Source organism: Phalaenopsis equestris, unplaced genomic scaffold, assembly GCF_001263595.1.
Source record: "Phalaenopsis equestris unplaced genomic scaffold, ASM126359v1 Scaffold000223, whole genome shotgun sequence".
Lineage (NCBI taxonomy): Eukaryota > Viridiplantae > Streptophyta > Magnoliopsida > Asparagales > Orchidaceae > Phalaenopsis > Phalaenopsis equestris.
In genome coordinates this window covers 1,726,043-1,743,339 of record NW_018164665.1, presented here as the reverse complement: position 1 = coordinate 1,743,339, position 17,297 = coordinate 1,726,043, and the positions used below count along the sequence as shown (strand labels likewise).

The following is a 17,297-nucleotide window of genomic DNA, read 5'->3' as shown; positions in this document are numbered from 1 at the left end:
CCATACTTTGATGTGAATTGAGGATTTGACGTGGGGGTTTATCATGCGGCTTTTGAAAAATGTGAAGATCATTAGATATTTGTTTGAAGTTTAGTTTGATCCAACTATTAATATTTGGGATATTCTTATTGGATTTGATGTGTAAATACAAATTTATGATTTTCGTTTCTATTTTTATGGTCCGATTTGACAGTTTAGGTTTTTATGGTTTTAACTGTTTCAGAAGTTTTTATTTTGACTTTTGTTTATATAGCTATTTTCGTTGTTAAACAGCCTTAATTCATCAGAAAATTTTACTTTATAATATTTTGATGCCATCGTTTAAGAATAAATTAATAAACAAAGAAATATTATTTTTTTTGGCTAATTGTTTATAGTCGTTCATAGCATTTGTTATAAGTTCGGCCGATTAATCGGACCAAAGAACCACCAACCATGTAGAAAAGTGTAGTGTACCAACTATTCGTGATACAAATCCCCAAGTTTCTAACCTATAAATGTTAGAGATTTGTTCATTCGGAACAACCGAACTTGATTAGTGGATCAAAGCTGGAATGAGAGTCGCCATCCATACAAAAGGGTGTACCAACAGCCTATGTGTAAAGATATGACGCTTATCTAAACTTATAAAGTGAAGATGCCAACAAATGTTCTACTGAGTAGTACCCGAATACTCGACAGGGTGACTCGAAGAGTTTGCACTGCAAGAAAGACAGTGCACTGATTACGTGTCAACGAGAAATGAAATTCTTAGGTAGGCTTTGTGTTGCCGCGCCATTAAGTGTTGTTGCTGCTCTGAGTCAACACCAAGCTAAAAAGGACATGGTCTAGGGCCCACAAGCTAAGATTAGTCGGTAGATGATTGGCTTAAGGGGGCCCAAGGCTTAGGGCACAACATCGAGAAACATGTTAGTGATGGCATGATAGATCATTGGGTCTGTCGGCTGAGCTATTTTCAGTCGGCTCGACGCATTCGCTCTAGGAAGTCGTCGGTTTTAATTGTGATGGAAAGTTGGATTGCCGGCCGGCTTGCATGATTATTGTTCGTTGGTGATCTCTAGAGATTGTTGGTGATCTCTAAAGATTTTTGGAGAAGTTGGTAAGAGAGCTACACATTGATACCTGTGAAATTATTGAGGGTGTTAGATTTTTGACCAATTGTGAGTGTTCAACGAATCAGATTCATGAGACTTGTAGCTTTTTGTCGGAAAAATATTATATCAGGACTCCTAATGTAGAGCTACATTCAGATTGGAATATTCGGTTGTGTTATGAGAATATTTCATCTGTGTTATTTGTAAAAATAATGTGTTATTCAGTAAAATAATGTGTTATTCGAGTATTATATAGTGTTATTAGATTATTTTGAGGTGTATTTCTATATCGCGTTGTTTGATTTGGGGCTGAAGTGTTATTGGAATATTTCCCCGCATTATTTGATTTGGGGTTGTGTTATTCCAATAACAAAGTGGAAATTGAAATAACATGGGGAATATTCCGAATAACATAACCCCAAATCAAGTAACGTAGTAGAATATTTCAATAACACTGCAAAATAATCGAATAACACAATATAATACTAGAATAACACATCATTTTTACAAATAACGCAGATGAAATATTCCGGTAACACAGCCGGATATTCCAATCCGAACGTAGCTCTACGTTAGGAGTCCTGATGTAATATTTTTCTCTTTTTGTCTGAGATGATTCTCTTCATTTTTATTTTCTTGTGGACAGTTTAATTTTCTCGAAATTTGTGCATGTTATTTTTGGTTGTACAGTTATATAATTTAATTGATCAAAAAATCAAATTTATTTTCAAATTTTTTTATTAAAATTGAAATTTACATCTGTTTTTTTTTTTTTTTTGTTATCATATTTGCATCTAAATATAAACGATAAAAGAGAACATGGAAATTGTCGCTATCAAGCGTTATCTAATGTCGCCCCCATCACCACGCACGTGATCCACGCCTGGTGTGCGATCCACGCAACCCTGAGCCTATGTAACACCGTCCGATCTACTTTGACACTTTTAACGGTCAATATTGGGCCCTTGCTCTACCACAGAAGCCCTAGCTCAGCAGCCGCACGACCATTAACTGTCCTTCCATTCAGCATTTATAAATAAGAGCAAATCCTCTCATTCTTTCTCCTTCTTGCAGCAACAGCCCCCTGCACAGATCGTCCGAATCTTCTCTCATACTCTCATAAGGTTTGATTGCTTGATTCCCAAACCTCCTTCATTTGTTGATGTTTTCTTATGCATCTGCTGTCAGTGATCTATAGTTTAATTCAGATTTTGTAGCATCTTTTTTTTTCCGGTTTCGAGATCTAAGCTACATGTTTTTTTGTTGTTATTGTATCTTCCGCTCTATGTTAATTGATATGGCGAACTTGTTTTCAAATTTTTTTTTGATTTTTTTTTGTGTTTGGATTGGCTATTGCAATATAAAATCGCTAACTTAGTTTATATGATCGAATGTTCCAAATCGTGGTATATGGTTGGAGTATTTTATTGCCTCTTCTTTCGGCTTCAAGTTACTGTTTTTGAGCATCTTGATGGCCTTGTTCTGGGGGCGTATAGAAATTTTGTAAATCGGGGAGTTTTCATGTCTAGTGCTGTTTCTTACTAGCTCTGGATATCATTCTCCCAAACAATGACTGAGGATTTACAGGAATATGTTTATTGTGCCTGTTTTGGTGCAAACTATGAAAGATTAAAGAATATATTTTGGTATGTTTATGGGATTTGAAAGATTTTGGTGTAGATGTAAAAAAGTAAACTTTTTTGTATGAATTGGGTGGTATGTATGTTAATGACCCCTACTTTTAGTTTTGTATAAAAATTGGGAAGTTTTGTGCTGCACTTCTCCAAAGCTAGGTGACCCCGAGCAATGAACCTGTAGAGAAACATGCTCAACTCAGTAGGTGTCATTAATTTTATTCTTAGCGAACCGAGTAGCACACAAATTTACCAAACAAAACCTTTCTGGGCTTTCAGAGACTTTTCATAGTGGGAAGAAGCAAAGAGATTCAATTAAGGTTAATTTTAATTTTGTTGGTTGAGTTTCTTATAGATGCAACTATTTATGGTTAATTTTGTTCAAGCATTACATTGTGAAGATAAGCTTGTGGTTGGTTGGTTTTGATAATATAGGCTTAGTTGTATGTCGCAGTTTATTTTTATGATGATAAATCAATGCTTCAATCATATTTGACTGATAGCTTTTGATGATACACAGTTGCCCTGTTGAGATATGGAAGAGCAAGCTCATTTAATTACTTGATAAATGTTTGGGTGGCATGCAAATTTTTATTTATTTTGAAATGTTTTGGTATGATTCTAGTAGAATAGATTTTAGTCGGAAAATTTGACGATGTGTATAGAAAAACCAGGACATTAGAAAGCGATCATGTATAATGAAAGTAATAGAATAGGTAATAAGTTGAAATAATTTGGTCATTGAAAATGCTTTGGGTTGATTCTAGTAGAGCTGCTTATTCCCTATTGCATGAGATTTTTAATATTTGCAAAGGGCTAGCATGAATTAAATCATAGGCTGCTGAACGCATAATTATTATATGACACCATTGTATAACAAAAGATGCATAAAAATGCCTTTTTTTTTCTAGGGAATTTACCTTAGAAAAGCAACAAGTAGATTGGAATCTTTACATTGCTAAAAAAGTTCTTTTCAAAGGCAGCTTTTCTATCTATTTGCGTGTTTGATTGGAATCTTTACATTGCTAAAAAAGTACTTTTAGATAGCAGTTTCTCTATCTATTTATGTGTTTAATTTTTTGGGCAATTTAGTTTTCTTTGTCTTTACTCATCAACAATTAGCTTTGCCGCTTTCAGTGTTGATTTCAGTATATATTTTACATAATGATACAAACTCTTTGTTATTTTATGTTGCCTTTTCAAGCATGTGATGGTACATGCATGTCTGGATCGAGAAATTATTCCATACGGACACCGCATGCAGTCTGATCTCCACCGTGGATCACCATGATCAATTTTTTTTAAAAAAAAAAAAATTAAAAGTGGGGCTAATCGAGTGATCGACTGTGGAGATCAAACACCGCATGCAGAAGTGCATTTGTAATTTTCTTTAGAAATCTTTTATTTTTAAGTTTAAACTTGTGATGTTGGATGTATTTCTCAGAAAGCATTCTCTCTTAAAAAAAAAATAGGTGTCCAAAATATCAGGTATACCTCACTTTATGCCTGCTTGAGGAACTTTTCTCATAATGTTGATTTCTCTTCTAATTTTATATTTGTCATTCTCCTGCCTAGCTAGTAGTTTTCTCCAGCCATGGGTAAGGAGAAGGTACACATCAACATTGTGGTCATTGGCCATGTCGATTCCGGCAAGTCCACCACCACCGGCCATCTCATTTACAAGCTTGGCGGTATTGACAAGCGTGTGATTGAGAGGTTTGAGAAGGAGGCTGCTGAAATGAACAAGAGGTCATTCAAATATGCCTGGGTTCTCGACAAGCTGAAGGCGGAGCGCGAGAGAGGAATCACCATTGATATTGCTCTCTGGAAGTTCGAGACAACTAAGTACTATTGCACTGTTATTGATGCTCCCGGCCATCGTGACTTCATCAAGAACATGATTACTGGAACTTCTCAGGCTGACTGTGCTGTCCTGATCATCGATTCAACCACTGGTGGTTTTGAAGCTGGTATCTCCAAGGATGGCCAGACTCGTGAGCATGCTCTGCTTGCTTTCACTCTTGGGGTGAAGCAGATGATTTGCTGCTGCAACAAGGTAAAGCCTTTTTATCACACATAATAATAATGGTTCATGTTGATCGCTGAAGAACTTTAGGAAGGTTTCATGTGGGTTTTGTTTGATGTCTAACAGATGGATGCCACCACCCCTAAGTATTCAAAGGCTAGGTATGATGAAATCGTCAAGGAAGTCTCCTCCTATCTGAAGAAGGTTGGCTACAACCCTGAGAAGATTCCATTTGTTCCCATCTCTGGGTTTGAGGGTGACAACATGATAGAGAGATCCACAAACCTTGACTGGTACAAGGGTCCAACTCTTCTCGAAGCTCTCGACCTGATCCAAGAGCCCAAGAGGCCAACAGACAAGCCCCTCCGACTCCCCCTTCAGGACGTCTACAAGATCGGTGGTATTGGAACCGTCCCTGTCGGTCGAGTGGAGACTGGCGTTTTGAAGCCTGGCATGGTAGTCACCTTTGGTCCCACCGGTCTCACCACTGAAGTAAAGTCTGTTGAGATGCACCATGAAGCTCTTCAGGAGGCCCTCCCTGGCGACAATGTCGGCTTCAATGTGAAGAATGTTGCAGTTAAAGATCTGAAGCGAGGTTTCGTTGCCTCAAACTCCAAGGATGATCCTGCCAGGGAAGCCGCTAACTTCACTTCCCAGGTCATCATAATGAACCACCCTGGTCGCTCCCGTGCTGGACTGCCACACCTCCCACATAGCCGTCAAGTTTGCCGAAATCCTGACCAAGATCGACAGACGGTCTGGCAAGGAGCTCGAGAAGGAGCCCAAGTTCCTGAAGAATGGCGATGCGGGTTTCGTGAAGATGGTTCCCACAAAACCGATGGTGGTCGAAACCTTCTCCGAGTATCCTCCACTGGGCCGTTTTGCCGTGAGGGACATGAGGCAAACTGTGGCTGTTGGAGTCATCAAGAGCGTTGAGAAGAAGGATCCCAGTGGAGCCAAGGTTACCAAATCTGCTGCCAAGAAGATCTGCTGCCAAGAAGAAATAAAACCAAAAGCCTTCTAATTTATTGGTGAGATTGTATCGTTATATATATACTTTATGTATTTTGTGAGTTTTATTTATGCTTTAGTCTTCGAGTCCTCTAGTAAGAGTGTCTAATCCGGTATCGCTATCTTAGCATCCATTTGAATGAGTGGGTGTCGGATGGGCGCTGGCGGTGGGATTTTGATTTGTTATTTCCATGTTGTTGAGTTTATGTGAGGCGTGAGCCGAACAATATTTGTCTTTAATTTATCATGTTGTGATGTTAACTTTGCTAAACTACTCTGCACCTTGAGTTCTTAATTCAAGTTTTGCCTTTTTTTTTTTACACGTATTGATCTCTTTCTTAGATCTTCTTCCAACTCTCTAACACAGAGTTGCAGCACCATTGTTACATGGTGGTGCTTCCTCACATATCATCTTCCCACTTTTCTGCACAACATCAGCTGGTCAATTTCTCTGTTCCCTGCACACCATTTTTACATGGTGGTGCACCCTCACATATCATCTTCCCACTTTTCTGCACAACATCAGCTGGTCAATCTCTCTGTTCCCTGCACACCATTGTTACATGGTGGTGCACCCTCACATATAATCTTCCCACTTTTCTGCACAACATCAGCTGGTCAGTCTCTGTGCTCCCTGCACACCATACATTGCTGCACTGTTACTGCACCTAGTTTGTAATCGAGCCAGAGTATATCATATATTAGAGCCAGAGTATATCATATTTTAGATTTGAGTTGGTATAATTGTAAGTTGTTCATGTTTGGCTTATCGAGCTTTCACATATTGTTCAAATTTGGCTTGCTAAAATTTGTAATACTTGAAGTTGATTTGTTTATGACAAGTGAACGAGTATTTAAAATAGTTAAAATTCAAACTAGTCTCTAGTTCTCTGATCAGGCGTTCCTCCATCTAGTTCGAGTGAGACAACCGTCAATAACTGTGAGACGGTTGATGTTTTTGAATCGACCTAAAGTTAAATTTTTGTTTTTTCATGCATTATTATTATTTCTTTCATATATTACGCACGTCACTTTACTTATGCATGAAAATCTGTATTTCTTTTCTTAAAAATTAAAATAATATTATTTTTATGTGTTGTGAAAGATTAGGATGGTATGCATGTAAAATACTTTAGGTGTTATATATCCAAATACATAAGAATTTGATACTTAAAAAAATGTGAAATAACATAAGAATAGGTATGTGCCTAAATGCCCCTAAGATAATATATGCCTAATAGAATGCCATACACATAGACTTGACTTACATTAGATGTTGTGATGGTCATACATTTAGATCCCACAAGGAAGACGGCTAGGTTGTAGTTGTATTTTTGCTTTTGTCAAACTATCATTCAGACGTGCGGTGATCGCACGTAATAATTTCTCATAATAACGAGACAATTTCATGTAAGATGAAAAAATTGGATGAAAAACTAATTCCATATAAAATGTAATCATTTATTTTTAATCCATTGTTTAATTGGAAATTATCCTTTTGCCTCCTTATGGACCATTTTGTAAATAAATTTGAGGTTTTACTTTGTAAAAATTCATTCAAATATTTGGCCAACACACACAAATACAAGCCATTGTGACTCACATTAGAATAATTTATCATCTCACTAAAGAGTAAATCACTAGAAAACTAAATGGGTGAGTCAACATTAATAACCATATAATTAAGCCATCTTTAGTACCTTAGTGGCAATACCTAAATTTTAATGATTTAACATATCATACATTTACATTGAGGCAACTACAACTTGACTTTTAAAATGCTTAGGTGGGTTCAATCTTATATAGAAAATAATGTACTAATAAAGTTTTTTAAATTTTTTTAAGGCTTATTAAGGAAGGATCAGACTATTATACGAGTCTCTAGTCACCTCTAACGTGCCTAACAATTCAAATACCACCCACCTCCTTAAGGTCAACTGTGTCAGAGGGGATTCAGACCCCTGACCAGAGGGTTCTTTCTTTCACTACATTATATTTAGATTCATTACTCTATTTTAGTGGTTGCCCCCACTCGGATAAAGAATTCAAGTAGAGTGTCTCTAATTTAACATTATAATTTTGCCTTTAGTAGGCTTTTTATTAATATTAATTTAGAGAAGTATATGCTCCATATTCCAAATAAATTGGCCAATTCACATATAAATCAAATTATAAAAATGATGGCTTGATATAAGATGATTTTGAGTGCTTCTCAATCTCTGGTGCCCCTGCTTTTCTTCTTTAATTTTTATATAAAAATCTCATCTAGATCCTCTGTCAATCGCTTTACTAATTCTAAGATTAAGTTTTTTGAAATATAATTTAAAAAATTATAAAAAAGCATTTAATTAATTTAATTGAAGGCTTACTTTTTCAGCAAATATAGATATAGAAATAAAATAATTTTTATTCAATTAAATCATATTATATATGAGAGAATCTCAAGTAATGTGATGTTTGTCGTGACTCTTTTGTAGTGCAACCGTGTGTAAGTCCTCTTGAGTCACGAGTTCGATCCCGCCTAAATGCATTTGCTTTGCAGTGAGTGTTTAACCGCATGAGGGCGGCTAGGAACTCATATCATAGTCTCAGACTATTTTAAAATAATAATAATAATAAAATCTCGAGTAATAAAGATTAATATGTTTAATAATATGCATAATTTTTTTTTCTTCAATTTGTATGTTATTTGCTTATCACACAATTATAGATCTTATAGATCTTTTTTTAAACTAAACATGTATTTATATTTTGAACCCACACAAATTTACCAACGCATAGTAAATTGGTGCATTTACATGCATATAGCACAATTTTTATGTATTTACATACCCCACATCTAAATTTTAATTATTAAAGGAATGACATTTTTGATGCGTGCAAGAAAATTCGCGGCGGTAGAGGAGCGGACTATCGTCTTAGCGTTGTATGAAAGTTCAACACTCACACGGATGAAAAAGAAACAAGAGGTGATGACTCCAATAACTTTTAAGTGGAAAGCCCGTAAAGAAAAAACCACGGGAACTGACTAATTTGCAGAAATCCATTATTGAATTGATGATTACATAATTTTCTTATCCCACAGACTGGAAAAAAGTAATTATATTTTTCAGATTACAACGTCGCTGACGACGTCTAGTTGGTGGTGATCGATGGTAATCAGTGGTGGTCGATGACGGTTAGCTGTGGTCGACGACAGCCGACGGTGGTTGTTGGCGGTCGACGGTGGTCGACAGCTGTTGACGACGGATGTCGGCAGTGGGCGACGACAATCGACGGTGATGTTGAGCTGCAGCTTCTTCTCAAGGCCTCAGGCCCTCTCTCTAGACTTCAGCTTCCCTTCATGTGAGGGGTGTAGGTCTATTTATAATGTTATGGGTGCAATTTATGCAGGAGTATCAACCATTTTGATGGGACAGTCCAGAGAATTTTCTTGGATTATGCGACGTTTAATGGACATTTGAGTGCCTTAACGATGTCAGAATTGAGTGATATTGGGCTCGTTGGATTTGTCTTGTCGAGACACTCGATTCTAGTATAAGCTTGGTAGTGTCAACATATATTTGACCTTCCAAATGTGTCCAAAAATATTTTAAGGGTAGTTTAATGACTTGATCTGAGCTTGATTTGACTCTGATTAGACTAATTTTTATATCATTAAGTCTGTCTCATCGAGCCGGTCAGTTTGACTATAAGTTTGTTGAAATCAGAGATATGGATGAATTTTTATCAAAATTTAAATATTTTTTTACTCAAAATATCATCTCGGAATCCGTGACATGATCAAAATTCGTGTCGGGTGATGAAAATTTGTTTGTGGCGTATCAACTTGCATATCACATAAAAAAATATCACTACAACACACATTTTTCATGTATAAATAAAGTTGCATGAATGAAAAAAATTAAAGTTTAATATGCAAATACATAGAAATAGTGTGGCAAGCTTGCAAAATATTTCCAAAATTTTCAAGTTGTTACAATAAATGGACAATAACTATCCAATTTATTTCCTTAAATAAATTAGCCTCATTGTTGTATAGTAAATTATCTCCTCCATATTAACAAACACATTTCCATTCAAATTACTCTTAGCATATATATAACATACTAACATAGAATGCATTAGAATGTCTTCAAAATTGCACCAGAGTGAAATGTCAAAGTAGTCTCCTGCCATGTTAGTCTCAGACTCAATAAAAATAGCAAAATAGTCCACATACTGCTTTAATGAGGGCTTAAAATAGTTCGCAATGATGGCTATTTTAGCCCCCATCAAAAGAACATATTTTTATAAACTTTGGGCGTTAAAATAACTCGCTAAAAAGAGCATAGTTTGATCGTGGCAAGCATAATAAATACAACGGTTCGGTAGTTCAAAAAGAATCAATGATGATCAATTTGTAAATATCAATGTTTTGGATGGCCTGTATGTAACTAATTATCCACGTCCCATACATTGCTCCATGGGAGGCATCATAATCATCATAGATGTAGCAGCCAAGCAAGGATGTGGCAATCTGCGGCGAAGCTCTCGCCCTTCCTGGCACAACGCACACGGGTGACAAAACACGTGAGTTGCAACATCGCATATTGACTCCAATTGCTCGCGACTTTCTTCATCACTTACTATTCCGTGGCATCCAATAGACTTTGCTAATGCCTCGCAGTTTCCCTGAATAGATTAATCCCCCATTTTAAAGAAAATTAGTATTATAAACATGGTTTTAAAAATCGGATCGGACCGGCCAATTCAACCGTGAACCGGTTTCTGTCCAAGCTCAAAACCATTTTGACATAGAACCGGAATAGAACCGGTCATAATCGGGGTTGAATTGGAGAGCTCGTCCGGTCTTTAAAGAATCAAACGGTTTAAACATTATTCAATTTTAGCTTTTTGATTTTGATATAACTACGGAAGAGGTAAATGTTATGATAAAATGTTAAAAACATAAGAACGCATAGAAAGATTTACATCTATATACCATCAATTCTTATGTATTTACATATCTAACATGTAAATTTCAAGTTTGTCATAGACGCCGCCTTGCCTATGCATGAAAAGGCGTACGTATTTCACTTTTTAAAAGTTAAAATAATAGTATTTTTTATGTGATATGACAGATTTGAGAGGTATAAATGTGAAAAAGTAGAGTTTAGGTGTAAAATATGTAAATATATTGGAATTGGGTGGTATGTATATAAATGCATAAATGCCCCTATTATATAATGCTTGTATTACCCATCATGGCAAAGGAAATAATCAAGCAATTATATAGGAAGATTTACATACAAACCACTAAATTCTTATGTATTTACATATCTAACACCTAAGCTTCAATTTTTACATGCATGTCACCTTACTTATGCATGAAAATGTGCATTTCACATTTTAAAAGTTAAAATGATTGTATTTTTTATGTGATATGAAATATTTCGGTGGTATTAATAAAAAAGGTACAGTTTTAAGTGTTAGATATGTAAATACATAAGACTTGAGTGGTATGTATATAAATGCCCCAAAAAATAAATACAGCTTAACTAACATTTGTCAAAAGATATAGAAAATACAATCCAGAAGCAATCACCAATAAAAACATACAAAAAAATAAATAATTATGATATAACTATGGGGCATTTACACACATACCACCCAGTTCTTATGTATATACAAATCTAACACCTAAACTTGATTTTTACATTTATACCACTCAAATCTTTCCTACCGCATAAAAAATACCATCATTTTAACTCTTCAAAAATGAAATATATGTAAATTACATAGGAATTGACTGATATGCACGTAAATTACGATATAACTTACTTCAAGATTGAATCTTCGCCGAATCGCCGCACGGCGAGGGTAAGCAAGCCAAGGTGCTAGACAGTTCCAGCCAAAGAAACAATTTCCGAGCATATAAAGGCCGGCATATGTGAAGCAGTTATGAATGAATGACCCAGGAGCTGATCCAAGCCTCTCAGCATTACTGCCAAATAGCACACATGGAGCAAAACTTCCAAGAAGACCTGAAATGTTGCCATTTAAGTCAGTACAGTAACTGATAGTAAGAAATTCAGTCGTAGAAACGAAGACTTACAAGCATACCAATCAATTCATATGTTATTTACACATCTAACAGCAAAACTTCAATTTTTTGCATATATGTCACCTTATTGATGCATGAAAAGATGTATTTTACTTTTTAAAAGTTATAATAGTAGCACTTTTATGTGATATAAAAGATTTTGGTGGCACAAATGTAAAAAGCAATTAAACTTTAGATGTTAGATATATAAATACATAGGAATTTGGGTAGTATGTATGTAAATGCCTACGCATCCAGTGTGGGACACCGAACAAGCCTCACACAAAGCCACAGCTGCAACTGCAAGTCTAGATGTGCAGAAAGACGTTGAATTTTAATAAATAAAATAATAAATTTATAAAATAAACCATTTCATCTAAAAGCTAATTAGTGACACTTATTAGCTTTCACGTTTTAACATTCTAATTAATCTCATGAAAATGTATGTTTTGTACTTGAGTTCTTTATGAAGGAGAATGGAATACATGATCAACAGTTGATTGAAGCTAATGTGTTAATAGATATAATAATATCATCCTTTAACTTTATATTCATAATGCATTTAATGATTAACATCTTAGATAATATAAATATTAAGACACTAAAAATGAGATGAAATCAGTACAAATATTAAATAATAACTACAAATTATGAGAAAGAATAGATAAAATTCTTTATTGAATGAAGTGTTACACTTTTATAATATTTATAAAATTGATTTTCTAAATATGAACTCTATATTTAAAGTTTGTCTATTTAACCATTTCATCAGACTAGTAACGAGTTGTCTATTTATGTGATGCGTTAAAATCAAGTGATTCATTATGTTCTTTCAATAAGGAGAAACTAATTTACCCTGAGAATTTATATCCAATTAATTTTTCTACAGTTGAGCATATAGCTCTTGAGAATCAATTTTCCAATTACATAATAAAATATACATCAGTGATGAGTTCTCATTATAGGGCGCGGCGCAATAGTTGATCATATGAAAGAAACAATTAAAGTAAAAAATAATAGTGTGTATCCCATAATTTACAAAGTTATTACCTTAGAATTAACGTTACGAGTGGTTATTACTACAATAAAAAGAGCATTTTCTGTAATCAAGGTTATCAAGTATCGATTACGCAGAATGGGTGACGAATTATTCAACATTGAATATTACCTTGCATCGAGAAAATATTGTTTGATTTGATTGAAGTTAACATACAACATAATCAAGTTTATATATCTTCACCATTCTCTCTTTGAAATTACATAGAAACTTGCACTCTCACATCCACACAAGAAAATCAAAGGTGAGGGCACAAGAAGAAATTTATCATATTAGGAAAAAAAGGATTATAGAAAGAAAAGTAGACCCAATAAAAATAAGAATGGGGGAAATCAAAGAAAAATTAAAGGAGATCGAGACATTACAAACTAATACTTCATCATCCTCGAATAAGAGCATTCTAGTATTACTTTATCTTAGAACATTACATCCTTGCATAGGCAGTTAATAATTAGATATTATTTAAGGGAGGGGGAAATTATTTGAATGAAATCAAATATATTGATATATTGATCACCATCAAATTAAGTTTTATGGGGACAGCCTAACTTTTCAAATGCCCTAAATTATGAACCCCACTATTAGGATTAGGATTCACAAGAACTAAAGCAACATTTAAGGATTTATCATTAATCTAAACAACATTAATCCTAAATTTGAGAGTCAAGGATTGATCAGTCTATCATTTTGAAAATCAAATTGAGAAGCAAAAATACCTGGATTACTATAACCTGCATACTTGTTCCACCACTACAGGTAATGGCCAGTGGCCTCTTAGATATGGAAAAAATTAGTTTTCTCTGGCGCTTCGAACTTGAGTACACATAAAAACTATGATACATTTCAAAATCAATTTTACTAAATTCATTTTAGGCTTTCTAGTAAGCTTCTAAAATTCCTTAAATTAAATTAAAAGAAAGAAACCTCATTCCTAAACTTAAATTTAGATCCTTAGCATTTGAATTACAGAAAGTGTGCATTAAAAATAAATTTAAAATATATTTAAAAATAAATTTAAAAGATGCATTCCATCATCATCACCTCCTTATTTTGGATAAGACAAGACAAAGTGAAAATCAAAACCTATTTAGATTCTTCAGTTCAAAAGTAGTGGTTGGAAAAGATAGTGCTTGCCTAAGCTGAACAAGGAAAAGTAGGAAACAACCAAATGCACAATTATAAGGATCTATGAATTGAAATTAAATTTAAGAAGAGAATCCTTGCAGTAACAAATTTGGTAAGGCAAAAGTCAAAAATACCTCCTTTCTAATGAAAATTCACTACAAGATAATATCATGGAAGCACTTTTTACACATTCCTTTGAGAATTATAATACATGTTTGATATGAAACTAGAGGCTCCTGCATCCAAATATTAAAATCTAATGTCTTTCAACAAAAAAAGTGAAGGATTATTAGTTAATTTTTAGGGTTAAGGGTAAACCCTCAAGAAAAATTACTCAAGATGTCTAGGTTGAGATATTCAGGCGAGGAACCAGGTTATGTCCAGGGTGGACAATTGCCCACCCTCAAATTTGAGATTTCTCTATATAAAAGTAAAATTTAATATTTTTTTCTTATCTAGTTTAGGCAATTTAGTGTAAGGGTAAGCCCTCAAGACAAATTACTCAAGATGTTTGGGTTGAGATATTTAGGGGTGGAACCAAGTTATGTCCGAGGTAGTCAATTGCCCTCCTAGGATTTGAGATTTCTCTATATAAATAGTAAAATTCAATATTTTTTCACTCACCCTAATAAATAATATTGGTTTCGCCTCTGGAGATATTAATAAACATATCAAAAATCAAAATTTGCTTCAAAAGGAATGACATTATTTCTCTTGATGCCATGCTTTCTATATAAAAATTATTTGTATAAAAGTAAATTTATAAGAGAAAATTAAATAAAAATACTTCATATAAAACAAGTGTAGGTCTTGGTAAGGTTAGAGAGTTTTGAAAATTCTCACTTGTTAGCAATAATATCTCAAGATGTCTACATGACTTCTATATAGTAGTAACATGCACTGCAGTTACAAACCAGGATCTATAGTCCCTTCAAAGCTTCCGAGCAAATTAAACCTATTATCGAAATAATAGTGTGCAGAAGTCAAAGATTAATCACTTATAGCTCTCTTAACAAGCGAAATGTTCAGCTTTAACCGGTAATTAATGTACAGAACTAAACATTTGGCCTGAATATTCAGAATTTTTAAAAAAGTGTTCTAGGGATTGATGAGAGATTGTGCATGGAAAAAAAGTTAATTGCCCAAAGATCCAAAAAGATTGATCAACCCTCGGAAATTTTTTTGTGTGCTGATTAAATGAAAAAGTTGACGGCTAATCAAGATTCTGGAAAAATAATTCCTGCCACAACGAGTCCCAAATCGCCTTGCAAGTTCTAAAAAAAGCAATAATGTAAAAAAAAAGTTCGACGTTCGGAAACTACGGATCTATGATTTCCCATGTCAATTTCAAGAGGAAAACATTTTGAGAAAAGCAGAAATTGTCTCAATCCCCAAGATTCAAGCTGAAGTAAAACAGATAATCGAACTTACAAACTTCGAGATCGGTGCTGCAGAATTCATCGTTGCGGCCGAGGCAGGAGAATAGTCCAGAATCCCACTGATCGCGCACCAATGGCTCACCGACGATGCTCCCGTGAGCAAACACCAGCGGCACGCCCTCTGCAGTCCATTTGGAAGATCCCTTCTCACCGCAGTCCACGACTGTGGAGGGCGCCGGAGAGACGGCCGGTGGCGGAGCCCGCGGTTGGGGAACAGCTAAGAAGACGCTATCTGCATTATGAGCTTCGGGATGAAGGAGAGGAGCCGCTTCTTCTTCTTCTCCTCGATTCGCCATGACCTGAAAGCCCGGCCAATTACGTGCGCAGTATGTGTTCGATGAAAAGCCTTTGGCTGTAAGGAAGCGCGTTGACTGTAAAAACGACAACTAGATACTCCCGTTTCGATGCTTTGGCATTTCATCATACAGATAGAAAATATAACAACAATAAAAAAAGATAGTAACTCCAACACTTGAAAGAATGTATGGCTAGGATTGATTCGAGAGTACAAAGTACTGGTTTGTTCCACGCGTTCTCTACGTAGAATCAGAGGATCAGCTTGGATGATCCAATGGGCGTACTTTAGCCATAAGATCCTTGGGTTGAGCCATACCTATAAGATTTGATGTCGCTCAGTGTTGTGGTCTCTCTACTTTTGAAGCTTAGGTCTAAACATTTGGTCTGTAGTGAGCTGGTAGGCACCAACGTTGCATCTCTGTTTCTTCTTGGACTAGATAGTGATATTATCTTTTCCCTCACGCTAACACATGTGTTTCAAAAATTTTCACCAAAATAATGCACTGTTTTCTAACTTGTTGGTAGCTAGCTACACCCTTCTCTCTGAAAGGGACGTCCTGACACTCAAAGAAAAGTTTCATAATCTAGAGCCACTCGATGAACTTTTCGGATCCATATGGCTGTCAAAATATGACAAATATTCCTTTACCTCCAAATCTTGGTTTCTCTGATATCTCATGCCGGATCTCTTAGGTAGTGGTCCTTTGTCTTTAGAATCAAATGGAGTTTGGGTGAACCCTTTTTTCAATTTCATTAAGTTGTTATAGCACTCAATGAAGTTTTCATTGTATCTCTTTCACGATGAACTCTTGATCGAGTTCTGTCAATTATATTGGTGGTGGCATGGATTAGGATTTGGTAATGAATAGGTGGAAGGAGTTGCGTAAGGGTGATGCAGGGTTTAAAAGAAAAAAAATTGGTGGATATAGAATTGGGTATGGGTGAATGCTAGTAATCACATGATAGGATTATGGTTGAGCTAGTTCTGATACCAAATAATATCAGAGTTAACCCAAATAGTGAGGGGAAACCAAATATTATTGTTAAATTTAGAATTAGAGAATTACAACCACATGAGAAAAATAGAAATAACAATATACACGGCCCAAAAACAATTAGTATTATATCCCAAGGGGTGCTCGTGATGGTCAGTGAGGTTTTGAAATGTGGTAGTTGATGAAAAATGGTGATTTGAAAACTATAACAGTAAGGATAATGTTTTCCAAGTTTCACATAATAAAAAAGGTGTCTAAATTTATGTGAAGGGCCGGTTCTTTATATCAACAATAGCCAGGGAATGAGTAGTACGGGGTCGGCAACAACAAGGGGAAGGGGAGGAGCGACTGGGAAGGTAGAAACAACAGATGTCAGATGTCCTAAGGTGATGGGATAAAGCATAATAATAGCTTTAACATGTTTTCGGGAGTGGCAACAAGTACGGGGCAGCGCAAAAATAAGAAATAACACCATTAAGATTATGAGCCTAGTTTTAGAATCTAATCATTCTTGTAGGATTATATATATATATA

At 35.2% G+C, this 17,297-nt stretch overlaps 1 protein-coding gene and 1 pseudogene across 1 annotated transcript; one reads left to right on the top strand and one right to left on the bottom strand.

The window, feature by feature from the left end:
- The first annotated feature begins 2,005 nt into the window (after nt 1–2,005).
- LOC110023286 lies at nt 2,006–5,778 on the top strand (annotated as a pseudogene).
- Nucleotides 5,779–9,906: 4,128 nt separating this feature from the next.
- On the bottom strand, nt 9,907–15,906 carry LOC110023234 (cell number regulator 8). Its single transcript, XM_020722542.1, has 3 exons — nt 15,464–15,906; nt 11,589–11,791; nt 9,907–10,439 (listed from the first exon to the last, which is right to left on the bottom strand). The coding sequence occupies exons 1-3, from the start codon at nt 15,765–15,767 to the stop codon at nt 10,206–10,208; spliced, it is 741 nt and encodes a 246-aa protein (XP_020578201.1). The 5' UTR covers nt 15,768–15,906; the 3' UTR covers nt 9,907–10,205.
- Nucleotides 15,907–17,297: the final 1,391 nt, after the last annotated feature.

What these genes read in the sequence shown, in the direction of transcription:
- LOC110023234 (XM_020722542.1), bottom strand. Translation starts at nt 15,767, where the DNA reads ATGGCGAATCGAGGAGAAGAAGAAGAAGCGGCTCCTCTCCTTCATCCC. An exon ending in CAGCACCGATCTCGAAGTTT is followed by an intron (nt 11,792 to 15,463) that starts GTAAGTTCGATT and finishes GCAACATTTCAG; the next exon opens with GTCTTCTTGGAAGTTTTGCT. An exon ending in GGCGAAGATTCAATCTTGAA is followed by an intron (nt 10,440 to 11,588) that starts GTAAGTTATATC and finishes TAATCTATTCAG; the next exon opens with GGAAACTGCGAGGCATTAGC.